At 54.1% G+C, this 12,051-nt stretch overlaps 1 protein-coding gene across 1 annotated transcript in view; it reads left to right on the forward strand.

Annotated features, from left to right (window-relative positions):
* LOC144236974 (uncharacterized) overlaps nucleotides 1-12,051 on the forward strand; it is a 38,729-nt gene that overhangs the window by 840 nt on the left and 25,838 nt on the right. Inside the window, exon 3 of the mRNA XM_077770645.1 lies at nucleotides 5,499-5,528. Within this exon, the coding sequence (XP_077626771.1) occupies nucleotides 5,499-5,528 (30 nt within the window). The remainder of the gene's footprint in view (nucleotides 1-5,498; nucleotides 5,529-12,051) is intronic.

Below are 12,051 nucleotides of genomic sequence, written 5' to 3' on the forward strand. Positions count from 1 at the left end.
CCCCCCCCCTCCCCCCCGTCTCCATCCGCTCTCCGCTTGCAGACGCCGCTCCCCGCCCTCCGCCTGGGGCTTCTGTCCCCCCAGGTCACCTCTCGGCGCTGCGCCCCTGCCGAGTTCTGTGGTTCAGGTTGTGCACATTGTAGTGTTAATCCTCAAGTCACTTTTCAAGGTGTGCGGGCTGGTTTCGTGCTGGTCTGGCTGTATTTCGGGGACGAGGGACGGAAAAAGACTTCCATGCTGTTCCGGCGTCTTGGCGCCTCCTCTGTCATTTACTTTAGGCTGCAGGATACCCTGCTGTGGTTTATGTATTTTCCCACCATGGGCACTGAGATGTTTCCCTCTCAGGGCCGTTTTGAATGACTCTAAGGACATTCTCGTGTCCCCGTCTGGTGCCCTTGAACGTACATTTACATTGAGCATGTTTCTGGGAGTGGATTGGTCGTAAGATAGGAGATTTTTCGACTTCAGTCCACCCCTCACCCCTGGGGTGATGAGAGCCCCTGTCCTCTGATTTTCTCCGTCTAGTGGGTCCCAGGCGGCATCTCATGATGTCTCCAGGTAAGTGACTCCGATGGCTGGGGAGGCGGGACACGTCCTCCTGCATTTGCTNGCTGGACAGGAGGCCATGGTCCCTTTAGCATAAAGGGTTACATCAGGAAACCAGAACACATGTGGCTGGGAAACCCCTGCTTTCCATCTTCCTTGATACCGGCAGGTGCACAGGGGAGGTTGGGTGCTGCCAGAGGAGCCCACCTGTGACAGTGGGCCCGGATATTTGGAGAACAGAGTGGGGATTCTGTCCCCCTTTTGAAAAGAAGTCATCTGGGGTGCCTGGGTGGCTTAGTCGGTTAAGCGTACGACTTTCGCTTAGGTCATGATCTCGCGGTTCGTGGGTTCGAGCCCCGCGTCGGGCTCTGTGCTTACTGCCAGCTCAGAGCCTGGAGCCTGTTTCAGAGTCTGTGCCTCCCTCTCTCTCTCGCTCTCTCTGACCCTCCCCTGCTCACGCTGTCTCTCTCTCTTAAAAAAAAAAAAAAAAAAAGTCATCCCCTTTGTCCAACAGTCTGTTTATGTTTTCCTTTGGAAAATTGTTCCTTCTCCGTCCAGAGGACATATGAGGTGTCCAAACACATACGTAGGTGTGTGTGTGTGTGTGTGTGTGTGTGTGTGTGTGTACAGGTCACAGACTTACTGTGGTACAGATACCTTTCCTCACCACCCAAGTCCACACATGGGGCCCTCGGCAGCCCTTCGGCCACCACTCAATGTTCAGCGACAGCAACTGCTCTCTGAGGGAGGACCGACACCCTGACTTTTGTGACCACCGTGTCCCTGCGTGACTGCTTATGGTTTAATTCCCAGGTAGGCACGTCTTGGCACTCCCTCCTGCTGCTCGGGGCGACTGGGGCTTGTGTGTTCTGGCTGCTTTGTGTCCCTTGTTTTGTGTGGATGGGCCCCGTTCACCTGGTTTCCTGCCAAGACACAGGAGGCCTCCTCTACCTCAGGGCTCAGGGAGCACATTACTCAGTCCAAGTCAGTGCAGGATTATTTATAACCTCAGTACTTAGGGCTTGTCGTCTCGCCGCTTCGAAGAATGAAGATGGGGATGCAAAAAGAGCAGCAGGCCAGCTTCTTAGAGTGGAAGATCAGAAAGGACGAGCAGTAGCAAAGGTCTCTTTGCAGAGAGGGAGCATTTGAAAGTGAATGCACGAGGACTCCAGGCGAGGGTCTCTGTTTTAGAAGGTTCTGGCCAGGCCTCCCTTCCCTTCCCCCTCTTTCCTTCTCAAGTGCTACCCTTATGGGCTGGATCACTCTGGGTGCTGGGTTGTCCATTCCTGATGGCCTCGACTCCATCGTGTGTGCGTGTGGTCTGTGGCCGTATCAATTCCTTGTGGGTCATGTGTCTTATGGCCTGCTATTTAGTTTCTTTTAGTTTCTTACTTTCTTAAAACTTAGGTCTTTTGTCCGATTGCTGTGAGGAGCCTGATGGGAGGAGGTGGTGTCTGGTCCATGCTTAAGAGGAACCACACACATGAAGGGGTTCACTGTGGTCAGACCCTCCCAGCTTTGTTCCAAAATTTGTGTTTGTCCCCACCCTGGGATCTCAGGTCTTAATCTTTCCCTCTCTGCCTGCTGAATTGGGTCATTTCCTATCATAAAGTCTTGTGTCTACTGGTGTTTGTACTGAGGAGCAGACTTGTGGGTCCGAGGGTACCCTAACCTTCCGGGTAACAACGTCATTCATACAACTGAGCACTTATATCTTCCCTGTGATGAGCCAGGGACACAGGGAGCCATGTTGATGGACCATTATTCGTGGACACCTGCCAGTAGACAGGGCCCCGCTGTGGGGAAGGGCAGGCTGCTTGAGAGGCCTGAGCAGGGGTGAGGCTGGACGTTAGAGGTCCAGACTTCTTCATCCCACCTAAACTGCAGCCTTGTATCCTCTGATCAATGCCTAGCCATTCCCTTGCCTCCCAGCCCCTGGAGGGGGCCGGGGGGGAGGTGGATATGGACCTGGACCTGTCTTCTCTCAGCCATGCACTTCTAAACGCTGTAAATATGCTGTGTTTGCTGGCACTTTCCAGGTCACGTCTCTGCTTGCCCTGGAAGCACAGGCTGGCCAGCTCTCTCCTCAAGTCAGTGCAGCCTCGAAGCGTGAGGATGAGGGGCTGCAGCACCCCAGAGCTGTGAACATTGGAACTTGCTGTCTCTAATGCCACTGTCTGGGGCTGGTGCCTTGGCAACCATCACACAGGGTCCCCACGATTGGAGTTGTAGTGGAATGTGTGTGTTTACCTGGCGTGAGGTTCGTGGCTTGGATAAGATTATCTGATGGGTCTCTCACCCAGAGAAAGGTGCCAATGTCCTGACAATAGACTTGATTTGAATCCATCTCTGTGACGTGGCTATGATATTCAGGAGACACACAAACCACGAGATCATAACGTGAGCCGATGTCAGATGCTTAACTGACTCTGGCCCACCCAGGTTCCCTCATTTTCCCCAATTCCTTTAATAAAACCACACGTGTACTGAATGTGTGTGTGTCATGAGTGTGTGCCAGCAGAAGCTTTTACACTTGTCCCTCACCCCCAGTAGGGATTCTGGTACCCGATTCCAGCAGATATGTGCAGGGGGGTGAGTTCCCACCACCACCAGGTCATTCTCAGACACCCGCTGCGTGTCCGACAGTTCAACCCAAATCCAACACTCTGTAACTGGAGGTGGTCTCAGATCCCACAGTACTAAGGCCTGGAAGCCTGCCCTGCCCCCACCCCCTTCACATACTAGTTGCAAGCCTGGCTCAGGAGCCCATGCTTCTGACTGAGTGACTAGAAATCAGAGGTACCCGTGCCTTCCCCACTTGAGGTCACTTGGTGTGTGAGAGTGGCTCACAGAGCTCAGGGCCCGCTTTACTCACTAGAGAACTGCCTTTCCCTCAAAGGAGCATGACTCGGGAGTAGCCGAGTAGGAGAGAGGCAAGGGCATGGTGTGGGGGAGGAGCACCAAGCTACCATGCCCTATGGGCACCCCACTCTCTCTGAACCCCCAGGAGGGCCCTAACCATAAGCAATCTCAGCCCGTTCTTTTGGGGTTTATATCAAGGGTTCATTCCGTAGACCCGATTGATCAAATCATTGGCTTTTGGGGATTGATTCCAGCAGGTGGGACTGTAAGTTCACCTCCTTAGGTGCTTTCCAAATGTCTCGTCACTGACAAGAACTCAGGTGTGGTGGAACAGCCATGTCACCGTCATGGCTCTGCAGTGATTTCAGGGACTGAGGACAAGTGACCAAATATGATAAGAAAAGATGTCCCCATGTTTCTCCTTCCTCAGGAAATCCCCAAGCTTTGGGGTACTGTGAGCCAGGAACTGTGGACAAAGACCAAATAGATATGAGGAATATGTTTTGGAATCTGAATGGCCAAATCTCTCCTTTGGATTATTCATGCTTTTGCTCCTGGGTAACCAGGACCCGGATCAGGAGTCAAAGGTAGCAGTACCTGCAAGTGTCCAGGACCCCCTTCCCATCGCTTGCCCAGGTGACCTCCTTCCTGACCAGATGGGGTCTGGTTGGCTCTCTGGCTGCCGAGGTTGGCAGGACAGCACCTCGAGGCTGGCAGCTCACGCGGACTTGAGCTCACACAGCCTCCGCAAGCTTCGGGTCCTCTTGTGCACAGTAAAGACCATGCTGGGCCTGCCAGGTCGTTGTGAAAATCATCCAGAGCATGTGTCAAGGCCCAGCTCTGGGCTGGGCACCTAGTAAGGGCTGAGTGAGGCGCATCCCTTCTCATCATCATCACTGAACTTTATCTCCAGTTTTGCACTGGCTGAGGCCGGAAATGGCCCGTGGCCCTGGCATATGTTGTGTAGCTGCCGTGAGAGCTGGGGACAGCTGGAGTCCTCTAGACAGTGGACAATTGGTGTTTAGGATGCTTTAGGACATCCTGGAGAAAGTTTCCTGGGCAGGGTTGTCAATTAGCTTGAAAGACAACCTGGGTACAGTCAGCATGGACACAACAGACCTAGGAGAAAACTTGGGATGCTCTCCTGAGACAAGTGAGGGGGATTCAGTGGGAGAAGCTGTCCCCTGGGTTTGAGTGCTCATGGGGCCGTGCAGCTAGATTGCAAAATTACTGAGATAGGCAAGAAGCAAAATTAATTAATGAATGAATAGATGAATGAATGAATGAATGAATGAATGAATGAAAGAAAAAAGATTGAGTTGAGTGTATTTTTGCTCCTGTAGCTCCTGGCAATAACATCCAACTGGGAACATCCAGTGATTATTCTTGAATGTGCTTGCTCACAGCCCTATGCTCCTTCAGACTCACTGAGCCCATCTGTGGCTTTAAGCCGTTAGCTGCATGCATTTGAGTCCCCAAGTCTGTTTCCTTTGGTTTACAGAGCAGGAAGGCATCGCTGTCAATGGCTGCCATGTATTTCACAGTGTCCATGAAAGTTCAAGGATGCATGATAGGATCTAATTGTCAGGTTCTTGACATTCAGGCTTGTCTCCTTTGTAAAGTGGTGTCGCTGATGTCTGGGTACTTGAAAACAGGGTCAGTCGTGGGCAGAGATTCTGGAAATACCAAGCGAGGTCAGCTAAACCATCCCACACACTTATTCCTCCCAGTGCTGCCTCGCAGGGCCCAGGGCAGAGAGTTCTGGAGCCACAGGCCCCCTCTGAGGTTGTTCCCCAACTTCTGGGATGTTCAGATCCTGGGCAAACAATGCCAGTCAAGATGATATGTACCAGAGGGCTTCAGGAACGATCCTATAGCTTCTGGGAGGAGATGGCTTTCAGGGTGGAATTCCAGGTCAAAGACCAACCATGTGACTCCTTGGAGGCTGGGCCTGGGGACGGCCCTCTGAGGCTGGAAAAGGGCTCCCAGGGTAGCTGGGGACCTCGCGGTCCCCCCAGCTCATGCAGTCCCATGGCTCTCTTGTAGTGGAAGCTACCTGCATCCTAAGCATGTGTTCTCTCTCATTGCAGGTCTGAAGGGGAGAGCTCCTGGAGTGTCAGGTACGTGTGTCAGCGGCCTCTGTTTGTGCGTCTGGGAGCAGGGGGCTTCGGTGAAACCATGCACTATGATGTCTCTGTGATGAGGTCGCTCCAGGTTGGAGGCCTGCTGCCTTGCCGCTCCAGGCCCTGGCCTGCCACCCGAGGACCGTGGCCCTGCCGTGTGCTGGCTTGGTGTCCTGCGGCGGGAGCACCAGCTTACTGTGCAGGCTCACTTGGTTCCAGAGTGACCTTCATGGCAGTCACCCGCTTGGGGTGATTCCATCTCCTCAAGGGCAGCAGTGTCCGGTTTACCTCGGCTGTGACATATGTAGGACCAGAAGCATCTCAGCTCAGACAGTCCCTGGGCCAGACTGGGCCAGATGGGGGAAGTCTCTGGGCTATTGGGTGGAGGGGCAGACTCCGAGCAGCCCTGATTGATGCGATGTCTCCACGCCCATGGAGCACACGATGCCTACAGTTGAGACCCCTGCCTCTCTTCACCCCAACCAGTGGCGGTTGGAGGCTCGGCATGTTGTGGGGTCACAGCTGGGGGTACTGACTGGATCAAGGAGAGGGGCTTCAAGGAACCAGAACCCCACGGTGCTCTATCCTCAGCCCAGGGCCTGGGGCCAGGCAGGCATCAAGGCTTGAATTGGGGGACTAAGACGGCCATGAAGGAAGGGAGACATGGGTTGGTGATGATGATGGGGAAGGAGAGGAGGAGCATGGAGGCGATTTAGGGGCCATGGGGATGGCCCATTGGTGCAGATTTCCTGTGTCTGAAGTTGCTCCATGACTGGGCTGGGGACACAACTTGAGCATCCTTAGCCTGGAACTGGGAGTTTCACGTTTTTGGATGGGGTGTATGCAGGCAGCGTAGGGCCACAGAGGTGCAGATGGATGGCAGGGAGGCTGCTGGAAGCAACGTGACGAGGCCCTGTTGTCTAAAGAGCACTTGGCTTGGGCTTAGCCCTGGAGATGTGTGAGGTGGCCCCAAGCCAGGGAGGCAGAAGAGTGGGGGCAGTGGGGTCTGGGCGTAAAGATCCTGAGTCAGCCAGGGTCCCAAATGGAAGCAGAGGCACACTCAGGGTGAGGGGATGAAACAGGGTCTTTCAGTAGCTATGGATAGGTTGGGCCCATTGGTGCCCAGGACTCCCAGGGTAGAGGAGATAACTAAGAGATGGAGAATGGTCCAGGCCAGGAGCTCAGGAGGAGGGGCACCTGGGCCTTCTGGAGTCAAGGCCCCTTGGAACCTATGTAGCTGAGGGGGCATCGGTAGGGCGCCCGCCGTGGGCTGATGGGGAAAGGCCCCAGGTGCGCTCAGGTGTGTCCTGAGCAGAGCAAGGTGCAGGAGAGCGTCTATCTCACATTCCATTTGGGGTAAGCAGAGTTACATAGAAGAACGTCGTTTCTTGCATATCATGTTTGCATAAATAAGCAATGGCAGGAGACCCAAGCAGCTCTTCACATGATCCCTTGGGAGGTAGGGAGCAGGGCGGGCAGAGAAGAGTGGCCATGAGCCTCCTGATAGCGTGCACTGTGCCTTCGCCCGAGCTTGGAACCATGCAAATGTATTTCCCTCTCCAGAAGACTCGTTAAAGGTGAAGTGCTTTCTGAGGAGAGGGAGGGTTGCTGAGGGGTAGTGAGCATCCCGTCCCTGGGGTATGCACAGACATTGGAAGAGAATCCACGTGGGGAATATGTGAGCCCAGTATGTGAGCCCTCCTTGCACTGTCTGATACATTCCCCCAGGAGGTATTCCTGGCTGATGCTGGGGAGCCCTTCACCGAGATCTCCTGGAACTGGTGGGCTTTCACCTGTAGGTGTGGGGAGAAGTATGTAAGGTGGCTGTTTGGCCCTGAAGAGAACCTGAGTCTCCAGCCCAGCTGCATCCACCCCTGCCCTAGGGTTTCCTGCAGTGGGCTGTCAGGAACCTGATTTTGCAGGCCAGGTGAAGGAGGAGAGTGATTCTTGGCTCCAGGAAAGGGCGGGAGCAGGAACATGAAGGTCCTGCTTGGGGAGAATAAGGAATGGCCTTGGAATGAGGTAGGGGTAGCGGGCGGGGGGTGGGGGGTACCCTATGGAACTTGGAACCTGTGTTCCCAGCTCAAGCCAACTGGTTTTCAGCTGGACACTAGGATGTGAGGAGCCAGGAAAGAAAGAAGAGTGATGTGAGTCCAAGCAGAGAAGGCAGCATCTAAGTTTTTCTAAGGCTCAAGAACCCATCCCCATAACGACCTGTGCTCTGCTGTGTAGACTCTTGGGAATGGGCCCAGAGACCTTGAGGAGTGTTGGTAGAAGACCTTGCTGGGACTTTAGGATGCTGGGGTCAGGCCTCGACTGAGCCTCTGCCCTGTGCCAGGTACACGTTCTGCCCACAGGGAGCTTCCTAGGTGGGCGTCACTCCTTGGTCCCATGTCACACCCTCTGTTCAGCACAGGGGCATGGGGCACAGGACAGGAACCCCCCAGCCAGTTGAGCTGTGGCCCACTCTTCATGCTCCAGGCCACTACTCCCAGACAGCTGCCGAATCTCCTTCCCAGGGAAGAAGGACCATGAAGGCCCTTCCTAAAGGGAGCCTGATCTGATGGTGGACTGAGTGTTCCCCCAGGGGCCCGCCGGAAGGAGTAGTGTACAAGTCCAGTCTGAGGGTGACCCTTCCTGCTTTGCCCCCCAGGGAGCGCCTCTGCCCAGCACGGTAGCCGTGGCTCCCACTGGGCCCCCCACCTCCCTTGTGTGCAGCCCAGCTCCCAGCTCCTGTCCTCAGGCACCTTGCGCAGCCGCCCAGCAGTGCTACTCTCTGGTTCCAGAGGCGTCCGTGGGCTCCCTGCCTGTGTTGCAGCTCGTCTGTGGCACGAGTGCCTTTTCCTCTCCCCCTGTGCTGGGCAGACCCGTGCTTCTCTGAGCACCTCAAGCCGCTGCCTCCCTAAAGCTCTGAGGGCATCATGGCTGACGTGCCCTTGCCTGCTTGCCTCCTTGGATTTTTGTGCTTGCATTTGCTGTCTGTGTTCCCTTTGATTTCTGTCCTAGTGACTTGAGTACTTAGCGCCCCAGGTAGAGGCCCCGGTTGTGTCCCGGACAGAGCACAGAGCAGGCACCAATGGGCAGGGCCACCGTGGAATAAATTGCCTTGGACTCGCTGGGAACCCCTGGCACAGGGCCTCGGCCACAGAACCAGTGCAAGTTAACATCTGCTCCGTTGGATTCAGAGCTCATATTTTGGTATGAGCTGGTATTTTCAGGCCATTAACTGGAAGAGGGAAAACATCAGACCATCTGCCCTGCTCAGTGGAGACCCCTTCCTCTCCCCTGCTTAGCCCTGACGCCCACCACAAACAGACAATAGTGGGCAGGAGGGGCCGCATTTGACTCAGAAAGGCAATGTCTGGCTTTTGTTCTCCTGGCTGAGGTCTGGAGGGACACCAAGAGCAGATGATCTTTGCTAAATGTTAAAGAAATGGACCCTGAGTGCCCCTCCTTACCCCACCCCTACCCTGGGGTCCCTGCTTGGTGAGATGTTGTTCGGGACACTCAGAGGACACGAGCCACAGCCTTTCTGGTGGTGGGAGGCTCCCTGAGCAGCAGGGAACAGGTTCTGCCAGGAGAAGCCCATTGTTCAATAGTGCCTCCCTACTTTCCCCTCCCCGGGCAAAACATTTGCAAGCTCAGATGTATCCATTTTCCATAAATGAAATGACTCTGTTTTGACCATTTTTGCAGACCTAGGACCTTGCTCCCTTGCTCCCCGGGTGAGTGTGTCCGTTTTTCAGTCTGTTCTAAAAGAGGCAGTGGAGGCCCTCCACTTGGGACCTTCTAATGATTTATTGGTATCAGGGGCTCGGGGTGAGGACGGGGCAGGTGGGAAAGAAGAGCTATGCAAAGTTTGGAGTTTGAAAGAAGGATTAGCTGCGTGGAGCACCCAGAGTGGGTGCTGACGCTGTGGCTTAGTACGAGGACCTTCTGTGGTGCCAAAGCATTACCTTTTGCCTCTTTGTGGTTCTCATCCACCCCTTGGAATGAACTCAGTCACGTTCAGAGGTAGGATCATACCCATTGACTGAGGGATTGCAGTGGGTCCCGAGGTGCCCTGATCAGGGGACCCCACCTGCACAAACAACCCCACTGCTTCAAGGGAGTGGGGGTGCACCCCAGGTTTTCAGCTCTGGGAGGCTGGGGTAGAGAAATGCTGAACAGCTTCCCTAGATAACAGGGTTTCAAATGAAGATCCGAGACTTCCCATCCAAAGCCCTTCAAGGTCCTCTCCCTGGGACTGTGGAAAGTACAGATTTCCAGGATAGGTCCTTGATGTATCTGCCTCAGGAGGGGCAGGGTGGGGCCTGGGACTCTGAATTTAACCCCCTTCCTACATGATTCTAACAGGCAGCCTGGACACCCAGCCTCTGACCAAGTAGGCCAGTGTGGGGCTATGCCCGGCTCATAGGTGTGAGTCAGAAGCCCCGAACCAAGCAGTTGACCTAGATCCCTTCCTGGTGTGAGGGAATCCTAAAACCCTGACTGGCATTTTCCAAAGGTCCCACCAAGCTTCTCGGGACCCTGAGCAGCCAGCCAGTGAGCCCTGAGGCCTGCTCATTTAGGGGTTGTGGGAGCTGCTTCTGGACAAGGTAGGCTCGGTCACAGATGTTGTCTTTACTGGAACAAAGACACGGAAGTGAAAGCAATGAATCTACATGAATCCTTTTTCCTGTGGACATCTCCCAGCATTCCATGCCAAAGCAAGGCAGCCTTTGTCATTGACTATGACTTTTCTCCCCCCAAACCCCGAAATGAGAGAGTGCAGTTGTATGTGCAAGGTGGGATGATGTCAGAGGTGGCTGATGAGGCTGGGATGTTTGTGGAGCTGGTGAAACAGAGCTGAGCTGTCTGTCCCCTCTAGGTCAGAATGGGAGCTGACTCCAAAGCAGGGAGGGGGGCCAGGGCTGCAGAGATGCTGTGCTGAGGGCTGAGCAGGTGGCCTTGGGAGCAGAGCAGAAGTTTCTCAGCACCGTGCATGGGAGTAGAGGCCCTGGGTTCAGACAGTGGTGAATTCAAATCCTTCTCCTCATCCTCCTCTGTGTCACCATGGACCAGACACTGAACTCTCCCAGCGTCAGAGTTCACATGGGCTCGGCGGTCTTTACTGAGTGCCTACTGTATGTGTCACCAAACCCAAGTTCATCTGCCTGATGCACAGCAAAGACCATCATGGAGACATGAAGGATGAAGCAAAGCAAGGGTTTATTCCAGAGGCAGGAGAGCAAGCTTCACCTCCACCCCTTAGTGGAGGACAGTCAGGGGTGCTTAGTGGCAAAGGGAAAAAGTCTGGGTACAAAGGTGCAGCTGGTAACCCTTGGTTACTTGTCTCCATCCCCAGGTCCTTGGATCAGCCCTCACGCTTGTGAGTATTGGGACCATGACCCTCCAGTTACTTCCTGCTGAAGTGGGGCCGTGACTGGGGTTAGAGAAATGGAAACTTTCGGGGTGAAAGCCAGTGTTCTGCATTCCCGGAATTTTTGTACTTTGGTCAATAGTTCTTATACGATGTTGTGTCTAGGCTTAGAGGGGAGGGTTGTGAAGGCCATGTAGTGTGTTGTACTCATGGCTTGATTCTCGTGGACCAGTTCCCCTGAGTCATGGTTTCAGGTCCAGTAGAGGCTCACTGGCCTGAGCCAGATCCTCTTCGACCTTCTCCCCGCTGACAGGGTGTAGGGACTCTGTGGATCCTTGTCATTCAAGTATGACAAATCCATGGCTGCACATAAGTGTCTGCACATAGAAGGAAACTTCGAGAATTCCCTGTTGTCCTTTGCACCCTGGGAAAGGCTGCCTGCTAGTCTGCCCAGGTTTGCTGCCTCTACCTTGTATACCTTTGAGAATAGGTGGGGGCCCAGTCTTAGGATTTTTTTTTTAGCACAAGTGTCACCTGTTTTAAGCATTTCTTAGAAAATCAGAGCCCACATATACTTCTGGGTCTGGTGAATAGTGGCGTCTTTCCCATAATGGGTGCTGTGATGGATATGGCGAGATACTGCTTTCACTGGAGGCTCTAGGGTAAGGATTCATTATGTTGCCCAGCGGGATCAATGTCGGTAACATGGTGTCCAATTCCTTGCTCCTTACTTAGGTCCTCTCTGGTCTTCCAAGGACTGCTGGGGTCGACGTGTAGTTCAGTCTCTGCTTGGCACTAAAGCTCTTGGAGAGGATTTTAGAAGCTTCGTACAGGTGGCCAGCTTGGTTCTTTCCCTTGGGTGGTCAGTCCAGTTTCCAGCATCCTCAGCAGTGGACCATAGCCAATGGGTCGTCACTGCACGCAGCTCTTCCTTGTCTTTGATCTGTGACACTGTCCCCATACCTCAATACTTCAAAGTCTGGCTTCTCTGGTGGCAGGCCGTGCGGAAGGGATGGCTGCAATCTGCTTTTTCAGTTATCTGTGTGTCTCTGGCGTTCCTTGAGAGTGGGCCTGACAGCACAGGCCACTTTTCTCTCAGGCTGACCTTGGCGTGTCCGGCTTCAGTTTGCAGGGCTTCATTAAAAGCCCTGGAGAGTC

This window comes from Crocuta crocuta, unplaced genomic scaffold (assembly GCF_008692635.1).
Source record: "Crocuta crocuta isolate KB4526 unplaced genomic scaffold, BGI_CrCroc_1.0 scaffold126, whole genome shotgun sequence".
NCBI lineage: Eukaryota > Metazoa > Chordata > Mammalia > Carnivora > Hyaenidae > Crocuta > Crocuta crocuta.